The following is a 19,649-nucleotide window of genomic DNA, read 5'->3' as shown; positions in this document are numbered from 1 at the left end:
CATGGAGCAAGTGACCCGGGATCCAATAGGGCTGTGAAACCTGGGAGCTGCTGCACCATTCAGGGCCTGGGGATCAACTGAGGGGTGGGGTGTGGATCCTTCAGGCAGGGGCAGACATTCCCAAATCCCCAGGGTAACGCCTGGGGAGACTGAGGCACTTCAGAGCAAACCCCCATCCAGATGCGCCTTGTTGCCAGATAGGAATTTGGGCCCAGGTTCCCGATCTTCTGATTTTACCAGACAAGCTGGAAATCTCCATTGCTGTGTGAGCAAAAAAATGTCCCAATTTCACTTAAGGAGAAGATACTTCTTCTTGGAGTGAGAACCAAGGCAGATGTGTGCTGGGAACCAGGGACCCTATGGTCTGGAGCCCCTTCTGGCAACCCTAAGCTGGCCTGCCCTAACAGGGCTTAAACCCCACCCCTCTTTCTTGCTCCTTTAGGCAACGGAGGGGCAGGCAAAATGAGGCCTTCTGAGGCCTGATGGGGATTTTAATAGCTCATCACTTGATACGCACAACAACCTTGTAAACCAAACAATAATAACAGTGAGCAATTATCCAGCCCCTGCTGTGTACTCCACACTGCTGGGTCCCCATAGCTGGACCTGGAATACCTTGGACTGGGTTTTCTTGCTAAGACTGTTTTTGCCCTTGGCAGGGGAGCCTTATTCTATCTATCTTTTTACATTTAATCATAGACACACGGGGTTGTCTTTAAATTCCTCTCTAAACGTTTTCTACTCCGCTCAACAACACTTGCCTCTGACAGGTGCCAGGCGGGAGAGCTCCCACACCCATGTGGTGGAAGTGGGGGTAGATGGGAGACCAAGGCTGCCACGGGCACGGCTGGGACTGGCGCACCTCTTCAAAACGGACTTTCCAGAATCACGAAGACGTCAGGGCTCCACTGTGGGCCTCGAGGTTGTGGAGGTTCAAATGCGAGGCCCAGGGCCGGATGCCTACACCCCAGACAAGTGGCCCCAGGCTTGGGCTCCTTCCTGCTAGACTCCACTTCCACCGACAGTGCCAGAGCTCTTGATCCAGGTTCTTGCGTGCGTTTGATTATCCCCATTATACAGATGAAGAAATTAAAGTTCGTTGAGTCCATCAAGGCAGAAAGTGGAAGGAGCCGGCAGCCTGCGGGGCCAGGAGCTCCAGGGGACAGAGACTCAGGAATCATCCCCATCGCCCGTCGGGTTGGGTGTGGTCCAGTCAGCGTGGGGCGAGGCGAGAGCCAGGCCCAGCCGTGGTCCGACCCGAGTCCAGGGCGGCTCGCGGGCGCCAGGGGTTCGAGTCACCTCCACCGCGGGAGGGAGTTAGGCAGGGGTCAGGCCGGTGTGCTCGCTCAATGGGCGGAGCTCGGACGGCGCCCAGCGGCCGCGGGCGGGATCGCAGGGCGGAGCCGGGCCGGGCAGGCAAGGGACGGGCCCTCCAAGGGCTGCGATCCGGCTGGGCTGCAGGTCCGCGCCCTCCAGTCCCCCAGGGCCGCCCCCCAGACACCCCCAGCTGGCGCGCCCAGTCGCGCCGCGGTCCTCCCAGCCCGCAGAGGGCGCTGTCGTCCCCCGCTCGCTTTCCCGGGCCGGAGCGGGCCGGAAGTGCCAGAGCTACTTCCGGCGCGGAGCAGCTGGTTGGGCGGTGCAGCGGGCCGGCGAGGGGACTGGACCAGCAGTGGCCAAGCCTGGCTGAGACCGCGGCCCCCGGAACGTGCCCAGTCGGCGTCTCGGCCTCGGCGGAAGGTGCGGCCGCCGCAATGCCGTTCCTGCACGGCTTCCGGAGGATTATCTTCGAGTACCAGCCGCTGGTGGATGCGATTCTGGGCTCCTTGGGGATCCAGGACCCCGAGCGGCAGGAGCCCCTGGACGGGTAACTCGCTCCCTTTCCGCCTCCGACCCGGAGCTGCATCCCTTTCATTGTCACTACAAACATGGCGGGGCGGGGCGGGCGGTGTCCCTACCTGACAGATAAGACTGAGACGGCGGTGGTGAGGGCTCCCAGCTAGCGCGGGCAGGGCCGGAGGGTGGGGTGTCGGTAGGGCCTCCGCCTCGGGGCCCCACCCTGCGCCCTGCCTGTCCTGTGCCCTCCGCCTGGAGTTGCAGAGGAGCAGGGTGGAATCTGCGAGCAGTGCGAAATGCGCTTTCCAAGGCCGAATTTGCATTTGGTATGGACAGGCGCGGGTCTATCCGTGAACCGGTGGGAACGGTGTTAGAAAGTGCATCGTTCAGGGATACGTCAGTGAGCTAAGCCCCCAGCCTTCATGATGCTTGTGCTCCAGAGGAGAGAGACCGACAGTCATAAGTAAACTTAAGTAAATAGTGTATTAGGTGGAACGGAGAAAAGAGCAGATGAAAGGGGCATCAGGTGTGCGTTTTGGGGATCAGCTGGAATTGGCGAGGGAGGTAGGTGGGTTGGGACTTTGTGTGCGCTCAGCCTTCGGAACACCAAACGTCTCTGGGTGTGAGCGAGGGAGGAGGTCTGCTGACTGCCCTGGCTGTGGGGTTGCCTGGGCTGGTCTGACATCGTCTGCAGCTCAGGGACAGTCACTGTCTGCGGTGGGGGTGTGTCAGTGTCTGGTTCTTGATCTTGGCCACAAGAGTTCCCTTCAGTGCCAACAGCCCAGGTGTATGAGGCTTTGTACCCAAGCCAGGGGCTAGATCCTCTGGGCTGCTTGGAGGGAGGCTGAAGACAGCCCCAGTCCTTTCTCAGCAAACCCGAGAAGTCTGCTCCGGTGAGCAGATCCAGCTTGGCCCTCTGTCTACCACCGACCTTTTCTGAAGAGACTTTCAGCCCCACGGAGCCAGGGCCCTGCCTGTGTGTGACAGCAGGAGACTAAAGGCCACCCGCCCACAGGGTACCCAGCCAGCTGGTCCCACTGCTGTTCCCACCCTCAACTGGTCTGCCTCTCTCCTGCCCCAGGCCCAGTTATGTCGCCAGCGAGGAGAGCCGGATCCTTGTTCTCACTGAGCTGCTGGAGAGAAAAGCCCACTCTCCATTTTACCAGGAAGGCGTGAGCAACGCCCTGCTGAAGATGGCCGAGCTGGGGCTGACGCGTGCAGCTGACGTTCTCCTGCGGAATGGGGCCAACCTCAACTTCGAAGGTCAGCTGGAGCCCAGAGGGGCCGGGGTGGGTAGGTGGCTTAAGTGTGGCCCTGCTTTGGGTGGGCGGCCAAGCCTTCAGGCTCTGCTTTCACTGTTCTCTTGGGAGATACTTCCCTCATTTATTTCATGGGTGATGACTAAGGAAACCCACATTGGGTGGCCTCCCATCCCCCTGCGGGCTTTCAAATGGCCCTGAACCGCCTCTGATCAAGAGCAAGTTTGTCATTGCTTCTGCCATGTGATTGCTTTAGCAAACTTTCCCCCAGCTCCCAGCTAAATCCCTGCTTCCATGAATGTGACAATGTGGCTGCTGGCGCTGTGCCCAGAGCTCAGGGAATGTAATTTTCTGCCGCTCACTCTGAGCCACCTTGCATTCTTATTCCTGCCACAGGGAGAGGGGAAAACAGATAAGACACACTGGGCAGAAATGACAGCAGGACGCTGTTGGCTTCTAGCTTGTGTGCTGGGGGATGGGGATGGAGCCATTTTCCTTCCCCCTTCGCTTTCACCCTGGGAGGGCAGGCAGAGTCGGCCAGGAGACGTGCAGGGCTGACTTGTGGCCGACTGGGGGGTTTTGTGCTGACACGGGATGTGGCCAGGCGTGTCTCCCCTCCCCATTTGAGGACAGGCTCAGAGGCTTCTGGGCTCCTGGAGGGTCAAGGAGCTGAGAGAGGTGGGGGAGGCATTCTGAAGGCAGCCACTGGGAGACCCAGCTTTGAGAATTTGGCTTTTATTGCAAGGCTTAAGGAGCTGTCATTCTGGGTATTCCTCCAACAGCCCTGTTTAGGTCCCATTTTACAGAAGGAACTAAAACCCAGATTAAGTACCATGTCCATTAATTAGAACACCCCCAGGACCCAAACCTAGGCCTGACTCCATGTACTGTCCGACAAAGACAGCTGTGTCCTGACCCCTCGTGGTGCTGGGAGCCCTTAGGTCGGAGCACTGGGGCTGGGCTGCCAGGCTGGTCCTGGGACCCTGCGAGAATGTGCTGACAAGCAGGACTGACATAAGCTGTGTCTGTGCCCTCAGACCCGGTCACCTACTACACGGCGCTGCACATCGCCGTCCTGCGAAACCAGCCTGACATGGTGGAGCTGCTGGTGCGCCACGGGGCCGACATTAACCGCAGGGACCGGGTAAGAGCCAGGTCCGGCCTGCTCTGAAGGGGGGATGTGGTCGGGGCCCTGAGCAGCTCACAGGCCCCCGGGCCAACGCAGCTGTGCTTTCTTGACTCAGATCCACGAGAGCAGCCCCTTGGACCTGGCCAGCGAGGAGCCGGAGCGCCTGCCCTGCCTGCAGCGCCTCCTGGACCTTGGAGCAGATGTCAACGCGGCCGACAAGCATGGTGGGTGCCTCCTGTAGAGAAGCAGGGTTGGCCTGGGCCGAATTGCCTTGTGAGGTTACCCAGGGTAACCTGGGGCGATGGCTTGGCAGGCAGGCTGGAGGCAGCCCGTCTGACGGCACAGCACAGCCGGGCGCACACTGGTGCATTTTGCTGACTCGCCGAAGCTTGAGAGCCAGTGCACCATCGGCCCCGTGAGCGTATCTGTAGGAGGAAATGGGGTACCTGTGCGCTCAGCTTCTGAGGCACGGGGCTCCCTGTCGGGAGAGACCCAGCCTGGGTCTCAGGTAGCATCTCAGGGTCTAGAAAAGTCCTACTTTCCCTGGCCCTTCTGTTCCCATTTCTGTGTGAGTGGAAAGAGAATGGCCAGAAACCTGTCATCCTCAGGGCAGAAATAGAGACACAGATGTAGAGAACAAACGTATGGACACCAAGGGGGGAAAGTGGCAGGGGGGCTGGTGGTGGGATGAATTGGGAGATTGGGATTGACATGTATACACTACCATGTGTAAAACAGATAGCTAGTGGGAACCTGCTATATAAAAAATAAATACATTCAAAAAATAAAAAATAAGGGCTTCCCTGGTGGCGCAGTGGTTGAGAGTCTGCCTGCCAATGCAAGGGACACGGGTTCGAGCCCTGGTCTGGGAGGATCCCACATGCCGCGGAGCAACTGGGCCCGTGAGCCACAATTGCTGAGCCTGCGCGTCTGGAGCCTGTGCTCCGCAACAAGAGAGGCCGCGATAGTGAGAGGCCTGCGCACCGCGATGAGTGGCCCCCGCTTGCCACAACTAGAGAGGGCCCTTGCACGGAAGCGAAGACCCAACACAGCCATAAATGGATGGATAAATAAATAAATAATAAAAAATAAAATAAAATAAAATAAAATTCGGAAAAAAGAAACCTGTCACCCTCAGCCCTAGCTGAGAGGTCAGTCATTTTTGAAGTTCGTTTTCTGGTCCCGAGAGTCTGTATTTGCCTTCCACCTCTGGGGTTGGCCTGACCTCGGCTTCCCGGCCTCCCACTCCCCCTCACTCACTCTCCCTCCCCAGGAAAGACGGCTCTGCTCCATGCTTTGGCCAGCAGTGACGGGGTGCAGATCCACAACACTGAGAACATCCGGCTCTTGCTGGAAGGAGGTGAGCCTTGTCCTTCCACGCTGTCCCCTGGAACATGAAGCATTGCTTTGCCAGGGTTTAAGGCCTCCTCCCACCTTCTCTTCTCCCTCCTGGTTCTTCTAGGGGCGGATGTCAAGGCTACCACCAAAGACGGGGACACCGTGTTCACCTGCATCATCTTTCTGCTGGGCGAGACGGTGGGAGGTGACAAAGAGGAGGCCCAGTTGATCAACCGCTTCTGTTTCCAAGTAACGCAGCTGCTGCTGGCTCACGGCGCCGACCCCAGCGAGTGCCCGGCCCACGAGTCCCTCACGCACATCTGCCTCAAGAGCTTTAAGCTGCACTTCCCTCTCCTGCGCTTCCTGCTGGAGTCCGGGGCCGCCTATAACTGTTCCCTCCACGGCGCGTCCTGCTGGTCCGGCTTTCACATCATCTTCGAGAGGCTCTGCTCCCACCCAGGCTGCGCGGAGGACGAGAGTCACGTGGACCTGCTGCGCAAAGCTGAGACCGTCCTGGATCTCATGGTGACTAATTCCCACAAACTCCAGCTGCCTGAAAACTTCGATATCCATCCCGTGGGCAGCCTGGCAGACAAGATCCAGGCCCTTCACTTCTCTTTGAGGCAGCTGGAGAGCTACCCCCCACCCCTCAAGCACCTGTGTCGCGTTTACATCCGGCTCTACCTTCAGCCGTGGCCTGTGGACGCGAAGGTCAAGGCCCTACCTCTGCCCGACAGGCTCAAGTGGTACCTTCTCAGTGAGCACAGTGGCACCGTCGAAGACGACATCTGACAGCTCCGACTGCAGGGAACAGGGTCTGGGCAGCTCAACCTGTTGGTGGATTTAAGTACCTGTGGCGGCCTTAGGGGAGAACCTTCAGTCCCGCCTGTCAGAGGGTGCATGTTGGAGGCGAGACTGGATCCTTGCTGAGGACAAAGCCAGGTGGAAGGTGGCAGCTGCAAGCACTCCAGCGGGGAAAGGCTTCTGTCTTCCAGGGGGACTCCCCGCTTCCCTCTGGCGGCACCCCCAAGCCTCACCCCCCAGTGGAACAAGGGACAGGGTTTAGATTGGGGACACGTTTGTACCCTCTTAATCTGAGGGAAGCGCCGGGCATTTAGGGAAGCAGGGTAGCTCCGAGACCGGGCCCTCCTGCGGGCTGCAGGAAGCCGGCCTGTCCTGCGTGGCGATGCGGCTGAGGCCGGAGCAGGCGGGAGGGGCCCGTGGGGTGCAGTCCAGCCGAGACCCTTTACACGCGCCTCTTCACTCCAGCCTGTCAGAAAGTAAGTGCTTTTGGGCAGGCAGGGAGAAAGCTGCGCTGATGCCTGCGGCTTCCGCAGCTCTGGGCCCAGGTCGCCCACCAAGGTGCAGGGCTCTGCTCCGGTGGCAGCTCTGTTTGTGCCAAACCTGGGCTTTTGGGGACCATGCCTTCTAAAAAGCAGTCATGCATGACCAGGGGCTGTCTTTCCAAAATGTCTCGCTCTGTGAGGGTTCATGTGATGGGGAAAGCCGCCGCGACTGAAAGCCAACCTCCGCCCTGTGCCGAGCCCTCCCCAGGCTGCCTGCGAGCCACAAGACGGTCACTGTGAGCTGTGTAATGCCTGGGAGACGAGCTGAGACAACCAAATGATACATTATGAAATTAAACTGATTTCCCTTGGCCTTAAAGGTCCTTGTATAACATTTCGGCCCCGCCCCCCCACCCCCCACCCTTTCCCGAGTTCAGGGTAAAGGATCCACGCAGCCGGAAGAGGTGGCAGGCACGAGGAGATGCCCAGCTTAGGAGAGCAGTTTTCAAGCAGCACAACACTGTTGTCCCAGTAAAGAAAAGCACCACTCCAGACTGGCAAAGGCCTTTCCAGTACAGGGGTTCACCCTTTTATTTGTGACTGAGAATGCCCCCTAAGGAGGAGCCACAAGGCACAGCCAAGAGGGAAGCTCCAGGCCTCTCCCCTCCCTGCAGGCTGTTGTGGCGATCACGTTAAGGGCGCCAGGGCCCCATCGCCAAATAGCACTCGGAACGTGGACATCCATCCACTGCACCACTCGGCAGGCACCACGTAGGCTCAGCGCGGGCAGGAGGGCGCTGAGAGCCGCAGGCTCCGGCGGCCCAGCTCCGCTCGCCTCCCCTCTGGAGGTATAAAGTCCTCAGCAGCCGCTTTAATGGTTACTCTCTTCCTCTTCAGCCAGCCAGGCCTGTGGCAGGAAGGCCAGGTGGTGGTACTGGAGAGCAGGGAATCTCACTTCTGATGGGCTCGCCGGATTCCCACGAGGCGAGCACCAGGGGCCCAGGCAGGGGTTGCACTCAATGTCCCATTCAGCAGCACCCCTCCCAACTGGGTCCCCTTATGCCTTTTTAATAAGAGTCTGTATAGTGAGTGGACGGCAGACAGGTGTATTTAGCGGCCCCGCTCGACACTCCCGAACCGCCGAGGTTGAGCTTGTGGACCTCACCCGGCTGCCAGCCCTCCCCGACCCCACACTGGTCCCTCTCTCCTGCCAGCCCCGCTCATCTTAGGGCTAAGCTGTAGACGTGGTAGATCTCGTCCGGAAGGTTCTCCTGCCGCTCCTGGGCCAGGAGGCTGAGGCCTGCGCTGTGGACGATCCTGTGGACCACGTCAAGGTCCCGGCACACGCTGCTGTCCACATCGTCCAGGATCACGCCCTCCTGGGCCATGTTGTCTTTGATGACGATGATGCCGTTGGGGCGGAGGCCCCGCTTGCAGCGCCGCAGGAACTCGGCCAGGTGCTGATCGGTCAGGTGGCCTGGGGGAGGCAGAGGCCGTCACGAGAGAAGGATGCCAGCCCCTCCACGCCACTGCGTGTCCACTTGCTGAGCACTTATCGGTGCTGAACACACAGGGCCACTGGCTTTCAACAGCCCAGAGGGGTTTACCAAACCCCATTTTAAGAGGAAACGGGCTCAGAAGTCACCTACCCAAGGGCAATCACAAAGTATGCCACTGGGATTTCACCCTGACTGGGTGACTTGCAGGCCGTGCCCAACGCCTACACTCCACCCGCCCCTCCTAGGCCTGGATCAGCGGAGTGTACCAAACAGAGTTCCTTCCCTACGTTACAACTCCTAACAGGCTTTTGAGGACCACAAGATACAGGGCGAGTCCAGCGTGTTCCCCGCAGGCCTGTGCCGCCCACCTGGAGGAGGCGGCCTGCTGCTAGGTCGGCAGCCTGAGGAGAGCACCCTGGGTACGCCGTCAGGCCAAGTGCGTGAGGACCGGATGGTACACCAGGGCTCGCTCACCGCGAGCAGCAGAGGGGCAGCCAGGGCTTCAGCTTTTCCTCTTACTGAAAACCCCTTCTTTATGAAAACTCATTTCCACATTCTTTGAATGCAGTAAGTTACTGATAATTAAAACTTTTCAACAAGAAAATCTGTGCCCAAATGGGTCACAGCAGGTATTGAGCTGAAACAAAACATGGAAGCAAATGAACCTTCTCGGTGGAGTCCTGGGAAGTGCAGGGAGGATTCGAGGGACCCCCGCCGGCCGCCTCTGCAGCAGCGCCGGAGCCTCAGCTCCCAAGGCCTCGGGAAGCCCGGCCTCTACGGTGGGAGACGTGCGGGCAGGCGGAGAAGGGGCGCGGGACGCTCACCTATCACCCACTGGATCCAGATAACGTCGTAAGAGTGAGGTTCCGGGCTGAAGTCCTGGAGGCCGCAGCAGAAGAAGTTCCTCACTCTCTTGCCCTCCTCACCCAGGTAGGTCTTAGCCTTGAGCAGGAAGTCCTCCGTCACGTCCACCATGTCCACCGCTCCGAAGAGAGGCAAGAGCAGCCTCTTGGTGATCCTTCCAATGCCAGCGCCGCAGTCCAGGGCATATGAGGTGCCCGTCTTGTTTGGGCCTTCCTGAAAAAGCAGAGAAGGCACTGACTATAAGGAAGGGTTAGACAGCCAGAGGGACCCTGTCACTGCAAAGGGGCCTTTCCTCATGAGCCCCTGGCACTACTCAGATCAGGCCTGGGCACAGGCCGGCAGCTGGCACTGGTGGGCCGGCAGTGGGCGTAAGCACAGCACAGCCTTTTTCTGGGCCACATGTTTCTAACATGAAAGCCAACCTCCACTTAGGGGTGTTAACTCAAATAGATGCGTTCATCTCCTGTCACTCCTGAGACCCCATTAAAAGGACAGCAGCAGAGAGATAATAAAGAATTCAGGCAGCGAAAGGAGGGAAGAGGGCACTCAGTGAACAGATCTGGGAAGATGGAACGCGGGTAGAGCAGGGGGCAAGCGGCAGCCTCGGTGTTTGCCGAGGGACAGGCAGGGAGGCTCCGGCCACGGCGATGCCAGCCTGGCACAGAGGAGGGTGGCAGGGCAAGGCACTAGAAGCCTGTGTTGGCAGAACGGCCAACACCCACAGCCCAGATGCTTACAAACACGGCAGGAGAGCAAAGGTTTTGCCTCTGGAAAAACAGAACCGTTTGTGAGAAGACTGCTCCGTTGCGGCACCGAGAGGCCCCAGCGCGCCAGCCGCCTCCTGTCGGGTGACCTGGAGGCAAAGCCTGTGAGCCACCCCGCCCCTCCCGCACTTCAAGGCCTGCGTCGTGGACACGACGGGGTGACCCTGCGGCGGCGAGTGTGAAGGTGGCGCCCCACGCAGAGCAGGCAGTGCCACAGCGCCACAGCCTCTCCTCCGGGAGAGCACAGCAGCCCTGCCTACCCTCAGAAACCTCTGCAGGAACTTCCGGGAGCTGTTGATGTCGATGCTGGAGATGTGGCCGTACCCCCCGAGCATGCCGTCCACGGTGGCCGGGACCTCCTTCCAGTACGTCTTGGCCTTGGAATAGAATTGTTTCTCGTCCTCGATCACCTCACTCGTCATGCTGTCGCGAGCCACGTCTCTGCTCAGGCACCAGACTCAGCAGCGGCGTCCCCTGAATAAAAAAAGGATGGAAGCAGCCAGGTTGAGGGCCCTGGGCTCCCCGCATGCTTCTGCTGGTCACACGATCCTGCCTGACGCAGAGGAGTGGCCAGTGTCCCCCAACCTGCTTCTACCCATTAGAGGGCACTGCCTCCCGTCTCTTGCATTCAAGTCATTTTGCAAAGCTATCTTCATGTCAGAGCGGGAGACCCAGAGTCCTGGCTTCTAGTTCTTTCCTTACCCTACATGACACCTGACTCAGTGGCTTCTGAACCCAGGGTACAGAGAACCCCGATCTACACTTACGAGAAAGGAAAACAAAGCAAGGAACCCAAGCCTCCTACAGCGGACATTCCGGCTGATCCCAGCAGGGCCAGAGGAGCCCCACGCCTCCCTTCCTCTGTCGCGAGCACAGAAACAAGCTCACCGCGGGGTCCAGTCCACGGTTACCCATGAGCCTGACTCTGTGCCAGGTGCTGTCTGTGAACAGCGAGACGGCCAGGCGGATACACACGATCACGCATGTGTGAGGGCTGCAGAGAGGTACGAGGTGCTGGCAGAGCACAGGTGTCAGGAGAAGCGACACACCAGCTAACATCAAGGATGAGGAAGCGTTCGCTTCATTCAGCAACGAAGAAGACTGCTCCAGGAAGACAGGAGCGTGCGCTGCCCTTCCAACGGGAAACTCGGGGTCCTAAGGGTCATATTTACTAGTTCAGACTTCACGCCAAAGAGCAGCGAGCTGGAACCACTCTAGGTGAAGCAGGGAGTGGCCTGAGATGTGTGCTTCTGGAAGGCTGTGTTGGCAGCCGCGTGGGCCGCAGGGGAGAGTGAAAGCAGACGGCCGGGCCCTGATGGCAGAGCAGAGGCCCACCGCGAGCGCCGCATTCAGCCAGCTGGGCCACACCACGTGGGGGATGGAGGGTCACACCTCTCCCGAGGCACCGTGCTCATCTACAGACGCTCACCGTGCGCAGGGCTGTTCCAGCTGCTGTGAGGCTTGTCCAGATAAAGTTCAACACCCAGAGGCTTACAGCAGGGGAGACAGGGAAGAAATGGAACCAACGAGAACACGAGGCAGAAACGAGGACTCTTCGTTGAGCCAGAAAGTGCTATGGAAACTTGAGGGATAGAGGAGTCCCTTCCGAATGGCAGGCGGGGCAGCAGCCAAGAGAAGGCTGGGCTCGGAGGACAACGAATGCTCTGGAAGAGGACAGGGACAGAGCAGAGGTGGCATGGCACGCGTGCCGCACAGAGGGCTGGGGATGGCCGGGCTGGCTGCAGTGTGGACAGAGAAAAGAGTGTGGGAGGTGAGCCCGGCCTGGCAGACGGGGGCCTGGAGTACAGCGCCCTGCGTGCAGCCTGGGGCCATGGGTCCGGTCTGTCAACAACGGGAAACTGATCAGCTGAGTTTCTGAAGGGCAGGGGTGTGCGGGGACCCAGCCTGCGGGGGCTGAGCGGCGGCAGTGCGGGAGCGGCAGGGCCGTGCCAGGAGGCAGAACGGCGGTAGCCGCCACCCATCCTCTGCCCACACGCACTGCGCACTCTTCGCTGGCCACTGGACCCTCACGACTCAGCGCGACCCAGGCACCCACGAGCCCCGTGCGGAGGAGGGAGCCGATGCACACGGTGGCATCCTACCCAAGGTCAAGGGGCCCGTGCGTTCGCCGAGCCCTGGGCCTTCCCACGTGGGCAGCTGATTTTCAACACAGGGTTTCACTTAAGTGTCACCTCAAAGAGGCCTTCCCTGACCAGTCTAAGGTGCCTTCCTCCAACACGCTTACCCAGTCCCCGTGGTTGCTGCCTTCCGAGTGCGTATTTCTAGCTGAAATGACACTGTTTACTGACCGTCTGGCCTCCACTGGAATGGAAGCCCCCGAGGTAGGACCTTGCCTTTTCACCACTGCGTCCCGGCACCGAGCCACAGGAGTCCCTCGGTGCAGGGGTGAAAGCCCCCCAGTCCCCCAGGAAAGCTGTGCACGTCTGTGCTCCCGGGGGCTCGCTCCGCCCCCTTTACAGTACTCCACGGGGCTGTAGTTAAGTCACTGACCTCCTGGTACGGTCCTCAAAAACAGCTGAAAACCCCCTAAGACCGAGAAGTGCGTTAAGAGCTTCAAGAGAAGTAATAGAAAAGTGCCCTGAGGACAAGCATGGGCCTTCGACACGTAACTTAGAGACGAGAAGGAGCGAAGGGGAACAGAACATGGGAAACGCTGAAGATTCTCACTGCCATGTCTGTCGTTAGCCTCCAACATACACCTGTACTCTGAACTTGTCCTGAAGACAAGGAACCTTCCAGAAGCAGCAGGCCCACCCCAGCCAAACAACTCAGAAACGCTGCTCCCTGATGCAATTCCACTTCTGCCACGGCCAGCCCTTTCTGGAGACGCCAGCCAGCCAGTGGGGGCACCAGGGGTGGGCCTGGCCTGGCTGCTGGGAACAGATGGGAAGGGGGCCTCCTCCTCGTGCCCGGACCCGGCTCCTTCTGTGGACCCGGGCATTCCCCAGGAAAAGGGTCACACGCTGGCCTTCTGAGGAACAGAAGGGAGCCGACAGCAACCACATGCCCCACCAGGGCCGCCCTGAGACCTGGACTTTGCCACTGTTTCCACCCTCCGTAGACCCCTTCCACTGTGCCCCCAGAGACCCCTGCTCCACCCCCTCTTCAGGTTCTTGAATCAGCTCTCAGACGGATCCCCTCCCTTCCCTGTTCAGGTGCAGGGCTTGGGACTCCAATGAGGACGGTTCCAGTTACGGCACCAACCCAAGAGCCCTTTGGGGTAACAGGCTGGGGGGGCCTCAGTTCTAAATACTGCCCCCCACCCCTGGCTCACGGCAATGTCCCACACCCGTGTCCCAGCCCCTGAAGCTACTACCCCCAGCCCACAAGGAAGACGTGGCACACTGCTTGTGAGAATGAACTCTTGTTCCAACCTTGAGGAACATGACAAGCAAAAGAATGTGGAGACCCGCCAGTCCCCAAGAATGCCAGCTGTGGCAGAGTAACTGTCACTGTAGCTCCCTGAGAACGGACAGGAAAGGGAGCCACCAGCTTGAATGTCACCATGGAACTTTACTGGGTTTGGGGGCTGCCGATGTGGATGCGGTCTGAAAGCCCAGCCCCTGCCACCAGGCACCGCAGCAACCCTTTCCCAGCCCCTCCGCCGTAACCCAGCAAGGACAGCACCAAAGCCGGCCACACAACAATGTTCCCACTCGGACGAGCTCAGCGAGTTCGGCCCTGTCCCCCTCACACAAACTTCTGGTTTTGTATTTGTGTCTATCTCCCCACTGGACTGGGAACTCCTTAGAAAGCAGTGGCGACACCCTGAGATGTATCACTGTATTTCGCTTGCGTCTCACGTAGCTCATAGGTATTCAACAAAGTTCCCTTCTGATCAGATGAACAGAATAAATCCGGGGCCAGACGCTTCCCTGGCTGTACTCTCTCTGCCTATCTGTCTGCCTTCCCTCCCAGGAGGCAAGCTTCCAAGTTCCAGGGACACTACATCATACACCGTTAGCCTAACACCTGCTACAAGGTGGGTGTTTACTAACTGGCTGCTGAATGAGTCATAGAAGGACCTTTGTGCGGCTAGTCATTCTGCACTTTTAAGAAAATCCTACAGACAAAAATTGAATCATTCAAACCTGATATCACTGAAGCCCTTTACTGACGATACAATTTTTTGCTTTACCAAAAGCCTTACAACATGATTCCTTTAAATGTCAAGGTCCCCCGAATAATCCAATTTACAAGAATTCCACTTATGGGGAGATTCTAGGAACAAGCCAGGGGAGGCACATCTAGGCCAGGAAATGGCAAGTATTACTTTGACATTTGTTCTAACAGCTTAGATTCATTAGTAAACATGACTTCTGGGGCCCTGTGTACACTTTGCCTCCCAGCGTCCAGATTGAGGTGGGCAGGAGGTCCCTAGGGGTCAGAGGGAACGGCGGGGTTGTCAGTCAAACGGCAGGAAGTCCTCCTGCACTCTGTCCGGATCACAGTGAGGAGCCGCATGGCTGCAGGGACAGGACAGGGGCCTGGGCGGTCTGGCTTTGTGCGCTCTGGGCTAGCTTGGAGGGGAAGTGAAACCCTTTGCTCATGGGGAACTTCTGCTCCTCAGCAAGTGGAATGTGCCTGTGAATCCTTCCTGATCATCTGGCCCACCTACCCACGCCCCCTCCAAGGTGTTTAGGGCCACCGCGGCCAGCCGCCCCAGCTATTGCTCTTCTCCCAGGATCCGTGGGAGAATGGTGTTGGAACTGTCACCATCAGGCTCTGCAGGCCCATCTCATCCTCCTCATTTTACCGGTCTCTAAGGAAAAGCCTGGAAGCATCGGGAGGCAAGAGGCCTGCCTGATGTTACCTCTTCCTTCCCACACCCTCGTGGACAGGGCCTGTTCTCCCTGGCTCTGTGTGGACAGCCGTTGGACTTCTGAGAATGGAAGGGTGTTCTATGAAAAAGAAAGGGAGGGAGGGAGTAAAGAAGACCAAAAAAAAAGGGGGGGGGGCGGGATTTAAAAACAAAGGCTCTGATGGAGTTGAACGAACCAGGTCTGAATCCTGGCTCAGCTTCTCACTGGCTGTGTAAGCTCAGATAAGACACAACCTCAGTTAAGTGTCTTTATCTATAAAATGGGAACAGCAACATTGACTTTATAGGAAGGCTGTGATGATTAAACGTGGATATAAAAGCGTAAAGTGGGGCTTCCCTGGTGGCGCAGTGGTTGAGAATCTGCCTGCCAATGCAGGGGACACGGGTTCGAGCCCTGGTCTGGGAAGATCCCACATGCTGCAGAGCAACTAGGCCCGTGAGCCACAACTACTGAGCCTGCGCGTCTGGAGGCCCGCGCACCGCGATGAAGAGTGGCCCCCGCTTGCCGCAACTAGAGAAAGCCCTCGCACAGAAACGAAGACCCAACACAGCCAAAAATTAAAAAAAAAAAAAAAAAAAAAAAAGCGTAAAGGGATCCATACACTGCTGGGCATGCAGTAATCTCAAAAGTCTCTGTCAAATGAGATTCTCATCAATTCTCTCTGCCAAGTGTGAAGCTCTAATGAGAAAATGCGCTGAAAGGCCCTATAAACCAGAGTGTTGGCCACACCTAAGGGATTATTACTGTTACTGCTGGGTGGTCTTTCCAGTGACTCAGCTCTGCCAATCGGCAGAGGGGAGTGAGCTTCCCATCCATGGAAGCACGGAAGCCCTGCTGGTTTTGGTGACTCTGTCTTTGTGATTCTACGGCTTCTAGTCTCCACCAAAGCATTCTACATGTACTTCAACCCTCCCACAGTCCCTAGTTCACAGAGAGAAAAACCATTCCACTCATGGAGTGATGCACACACACAGAAAACCAGCAATAGAATAAGGACGGAATCCAGACTTCTGACCGGGTCAAGGCCCTAGTTCTCCCAGGGGTTCATCCCATCTCACTGGGCAGATTTCATACATCCAGACCGTGTGCAATACTGCCCAGCCCCACCCGCAAGGCCTCTGACACCAGCTGGTTCTATGCCTTATTGTACAGAGAAACCACGGTCCAGAGAGAGATCACACAGTTCATGGGCAGCAAAGCCTGGGCCTTCTGATATGGCAGCCTCTCTGCCAACAGGCTGACCTTGGCTCCAAGGGCTTCTCGCGGCGGGCTGTCTTTTGAGCGGCACCTATGTTGACCCCTAACTGGGGTCGGGTCCAAGGTGAAATATGATAGCAACGCCTATGTAACCGGGCACTGCCCTGTGCCGACTCTGATCTGAGCATTTTACTGAATCCTCACAACCACCCTCCTAGTGGGTGCTCTCCTTACCCGTTTCTCACAGGGGAAACTGAGGCTCAGAGAGGGAAAGGAACTTGCTGCGGCGGGGGCCGGCGTGGGGGAGTGCCCTGATCAGGCTTGGGGGGCCTCGGCCTTCCTCCTCCCACCCCACCTGGGGCCCCGGGCCGGCCGGCGGCGGACCTCCCCGGAGCGCGCACGTGGGGCCCTGCCGGCTCGCGCCCGGGTCACGTGAGGAGCCGGGGCCTCAGGGCGCCGAGGCGGTTGGGGGCCGGGGCCTCCCCTCTCCCGGCGGCCGCCGTCCCCCGCTCCACCTCGCGCTACTCACCCCACGCGGGGGCTCCTAGGACCCGGGAGAAGAGGACGGGGAAGAGGAAGGGAGGGCGGAGGCGGCGGCGGCGGCGACGGCGGCGAAGACCCCACCAGCCCCCGAGCAGCTCCGCCTAACCTCTACCAGACGCGACACCTCGCGGCGCGCGCCGCCTTTGTCCGCTTACGTCACTTCCGGGCTCCCGGGGGCGGGGCCGCATCGGGCTCCGCCCCGCGATCGGCTCGCCCCGCCCCGTGGGCGCCGGACCTAACTCGAGTACTGACCCGGGAAGAGCTTCCCAGCTCTAAAAAGCCGCAGCGCCGACTCTGTCCCGCCTCCAGCTTGTGCACCAGCTCATTTGGAGGGGGCAAGGCTGGACTTTTAAAAACGAGCGTTCTGTGGAATTTCCACTGGGTGAAAAGGGGAGGAGGAGCCTTATGCAAGCCTTAATCCCACCCATAACAATTAACATCTTAAAATATACAGATCAAAAAGGAAAAAAAAGGAAGAAAAATACCCTTGACAGTGCCAAGGGGTTGCCACTCCAAATAAGCAGAGCAAATCCATGAAATTTCTGTTCCCAAAAGGTTGCCCTCCCCTAGGCTCCTCCCATACACAGAAATTCTGGAGCGGTCCCTGAAGCAGCCTTGATGGAAATGAGAGTTTGCAGGTAGGTAGACCCTGTGAACCTTTCCAAGCCTCAGTCTCCACTTCTGCCAGATAGATGGAATGCTCTGAGGGTTAAATTTGTGGGATATTGTGCGTCAAGCCTTCTGCCCTGTGCTTGGAGTCAGCTCTCAGTAAATAGAAGCTGATTCATAATATTCATCACAATATTCATCTATGTCATAATATTCACAATATTCATCATAAGTTCTTTTTTCCTAAACTGACATCCTGGCTTAGATTTACAGTGCCTTCCTCTGGGCGTTGCACAAAGGAGGGGCTTAAAGTGTGTTTGCTCTAATGAAGTGAAAGCTATGGGGGGGGTGCCCTGAAAAGCCCCACATGCTTTTGAGTCCCCCAAAACTGTCCATATTATGTGGCATCCTCGCTAGGGCACTGCAGGTCAGACTTGGTTCCCCTGGCCTGGGCTCCTCTCCCAAGCTTCATTTTCCATGTCTCTATGGCAAGGGGATAAATCTTGGGCAATCTCAATCTGGAGGTTTCTATAATCTTTGGGGGGCAGCTCTGAGCCTAGCTTTTTTAGGGGTGCCTAAAAATCCACCCCTACCTTTTTTTCCTGTCAATAGAAGACAAACTCCCTTCCCTACACCTGGACTCCAAGGCCTTTCCAGGTCTGGCCAGTCCACTAACCTCAAAGCCTCTTGCATCTCTGAATTCCCAAGCCTCGCACATAGTAGATGCTCAATAAATGTTTGCAGCTGGAGGCCTCCTTAGAAATCATCTAGGTAGTCTGGTGTTCCTCATCCATTTTTTAAAAACTCACATACCCTTAGAATAAATGTAACAATTTCTCACCTTCCCCACTCAATATTCTGTCTTCCCAAGGAGGTATGCCCTTCCATCCCTGGTTGAGGAGTATTTGCGGAAATATATTACATTGTCTGGGATGCCTCCTCCAGGCAGACATCTTGTAATTTGAATTCCAAAGTCATTTTTTTCATTTTCAAATTGTAAAATCCTACCAGGCCAGTGAAATTACTGGTCCAAACTACACTCGTCCCCCACTCAAGTTTTACAATACAAGCTTTTTCCCTGCCCCCTCCCAGCCAAGAGTCACAGGTGGAGCCCAACAGTCCATTTTACCATGGAGCCCTGAGAAAGGAGAGATTTATCCAGCACCACACAGCAAGCAGGAACAGAGCATGGACTCACAACTGGTTCCTCGTAGTTTCCAGGCCCACCGCATTCTTACTACCCAGCCTTCTATGGAAGTTCCACCTCCAAAGCCACCCAGCCCAAACATGACCCACCTGAGCCTCCCAGCTCCAGAGAGGGTAGCTGAACCCAGGGCCCTCCATCCCTGGCTTGGGCCTGACTGCCCTGGCCAGGAGTCCCACGCTCCCTTGTGACTGCAGCCTTGGCATCCTGAGCACAACAGCCCTGCCCTCTGCCCCCAGCCTCAGTGCCCACTTCGCCTTGGGTGAGGGGTAGATCATAATGACCCTGAAGAGGCCATGGAGGCAGCAGGGAGGGGCCAGCAGGTGGACCAAGCCGGGAAGATGGGCTCTTCCAAGGAGCAGCCCACCTGGTAGGGGGCTCTAAATTCAGGGGACCGTCTCCAGCCCCGCCCCAAAGCCCCACTAGGGTGAGTGTGACACTAGAAACCAGCTCAGAGCTGACAACAATCTGGGAGTGGGGTGTGGTAGGGAGGAAGCAGGCTCTGAGAACCCAGCGTCAGAAGTTGGGGGCGGGTCTGGGGCTCTGTCTCCCAAAGGGGGAGTTTGTTAAAAATATGTCTTGCCCCACCCCAGACCTCTGAATCGGAATCTGGGGCATCTGTATTTTTCACTAAGCTCCCACCCAAGGGACCCTGGGGCTCCAGAAGGAATGGGCAACTGCAGGGCAGGTCACCATTTCAAGCTGGTTCCAGCTTTCCCAATTCCCACCTCAGCGCTAATAACAGTAACAACACGTTGAACACTCCAGATGCTAAGTGCTCTCTACCATGTGGTGCGGTTTCATTCTCACAAAGGAGCAGGCGCTGGGTTATCCCCATTCTGCAGATGAGGGCACTGAGAGCAGTTAATTAATTGGCTTGCCCAAGGGTACAGCTAATAAGTAGTGGAACTGAGTCTAAATCCTAAATAATAATTTTAAAATATAATAACAGCAGCAGCTAGGCTTCGTTGAGCACGTACAACGTGCCTGTCATTATTCTAAGCCATTTACATGTGCTCGCTCATTTAAACGTCACAGTAACTCAAAAAGTGGGTACTCTCACCGTCACCGTTTTTCAGGTGAGGAAACAGAGGATCGGGACAGAGGAAACAGTAGCCTGAAGCCACTTACTGTCTGGCGAGCCAGGGGTAGTAGCCCCGAACCACGCTGCCCCGCTCCGGGCGCTATGGCCTGGAGGCTGGTCTACGCCCTCCTCTCCACTTCACACGGCACCGCCCCCACTGGCGTGAGGATGCCCTGAGCTGGGCGCAGGGCCAGAC

General features: G+C 57.6%; 2 protein-coding genes across 5 annotated transcripts; one reads left to right on the top strand and one right to left on the bottom strand.

The window, feature by feature from the left end:
• Positions 1-1,202: 1,202 nt before the first annotated feature.
• ASB6 (ankyrin repeat and SOCS box containing 6) lies at positions 1,203-7,212 on the top strand. Its single transcript, XM_036856797.1, has 6 exons — positions 1,203-1,864; positions 2,915-3,096; positions 4,130-4,236; positions 4,337-4,445; positions 5,495-5,581; positions 5,684-7,212. The coding sequence occupies exons 1-6, from the start codon at positions 1,350-1,352 to the stop codon at positions 6,349-6,351; spliced, it is 1,668 nt and encodes a 555-aa protein (XP_036712692.1). The 5' UTR covers positions 1,203-1,349; the 3' UTR covers positions 6,352-7,212.
• A 195-nt stretch (positions 7,213-7,407) lies between these two features.
• NTMT1 (N-terminal Xaa-Pro-Lys N-methyltransferase 1) lies at positions 7,408-16,694 on the bottom strand. Of its 4 annotated transcripts, none has more exons than XM_036856370.1 (4): positions 16,543-16,694; positions 10,233-10,446; positions 9,169-9,421; positions 7,408-8,322 (listed from the first exon to the last, which is right to left on the bottom strand). In XM_036856370.1, the coding sequence occupies exons 2-4, from the start codon at positions 10,392-10,394 to the stop codon at positions 8,066-8,068; spliced, it is 672 nt and encodes a 223-aa protein (XP_036712265.1). In that variant the 5' UTR covers positions 10,395-10,446; positions 16,543-16,694; the 3' UTR covers positions 7,408-8,065. The 4 variants fall into 4 exon arrangements, with proteins under 4 accessions (XP_036712265.1, XP_036712267.1, XP_036712266.1 ...); XM_036856372.1 differs by having other exon boundaries at positions 16,663-16,691; XM_036856371.1 differs by lacking the exon at positions 16,543-16,694 and adding an exon at positions 16,248-16,495.
• Between the last annotated feature and the right edge of the window lie 2,955 nt (positions 16,695-19,649).

Source organism: Balaenoptera musculus, chromosome 6, assembly GCF_009873245.2.
Source record: "Balaenoptera musculus isolate JJ_BM4_2016_0621 chromosome 6, mBalMus1.pri.v3, whole genome shotgun sequence".
NCBI classification, from domain to species: domain Eukaryota; kingdom Metazoa; phylum Chordata; class Mammalia; order Artiodactyla; family Balaenopteridae; genus Balaenoptera; species Balaenoptera musculus.
This window is presented reverse-complemented; position numbering and strand designations above follow the sequence as displayed.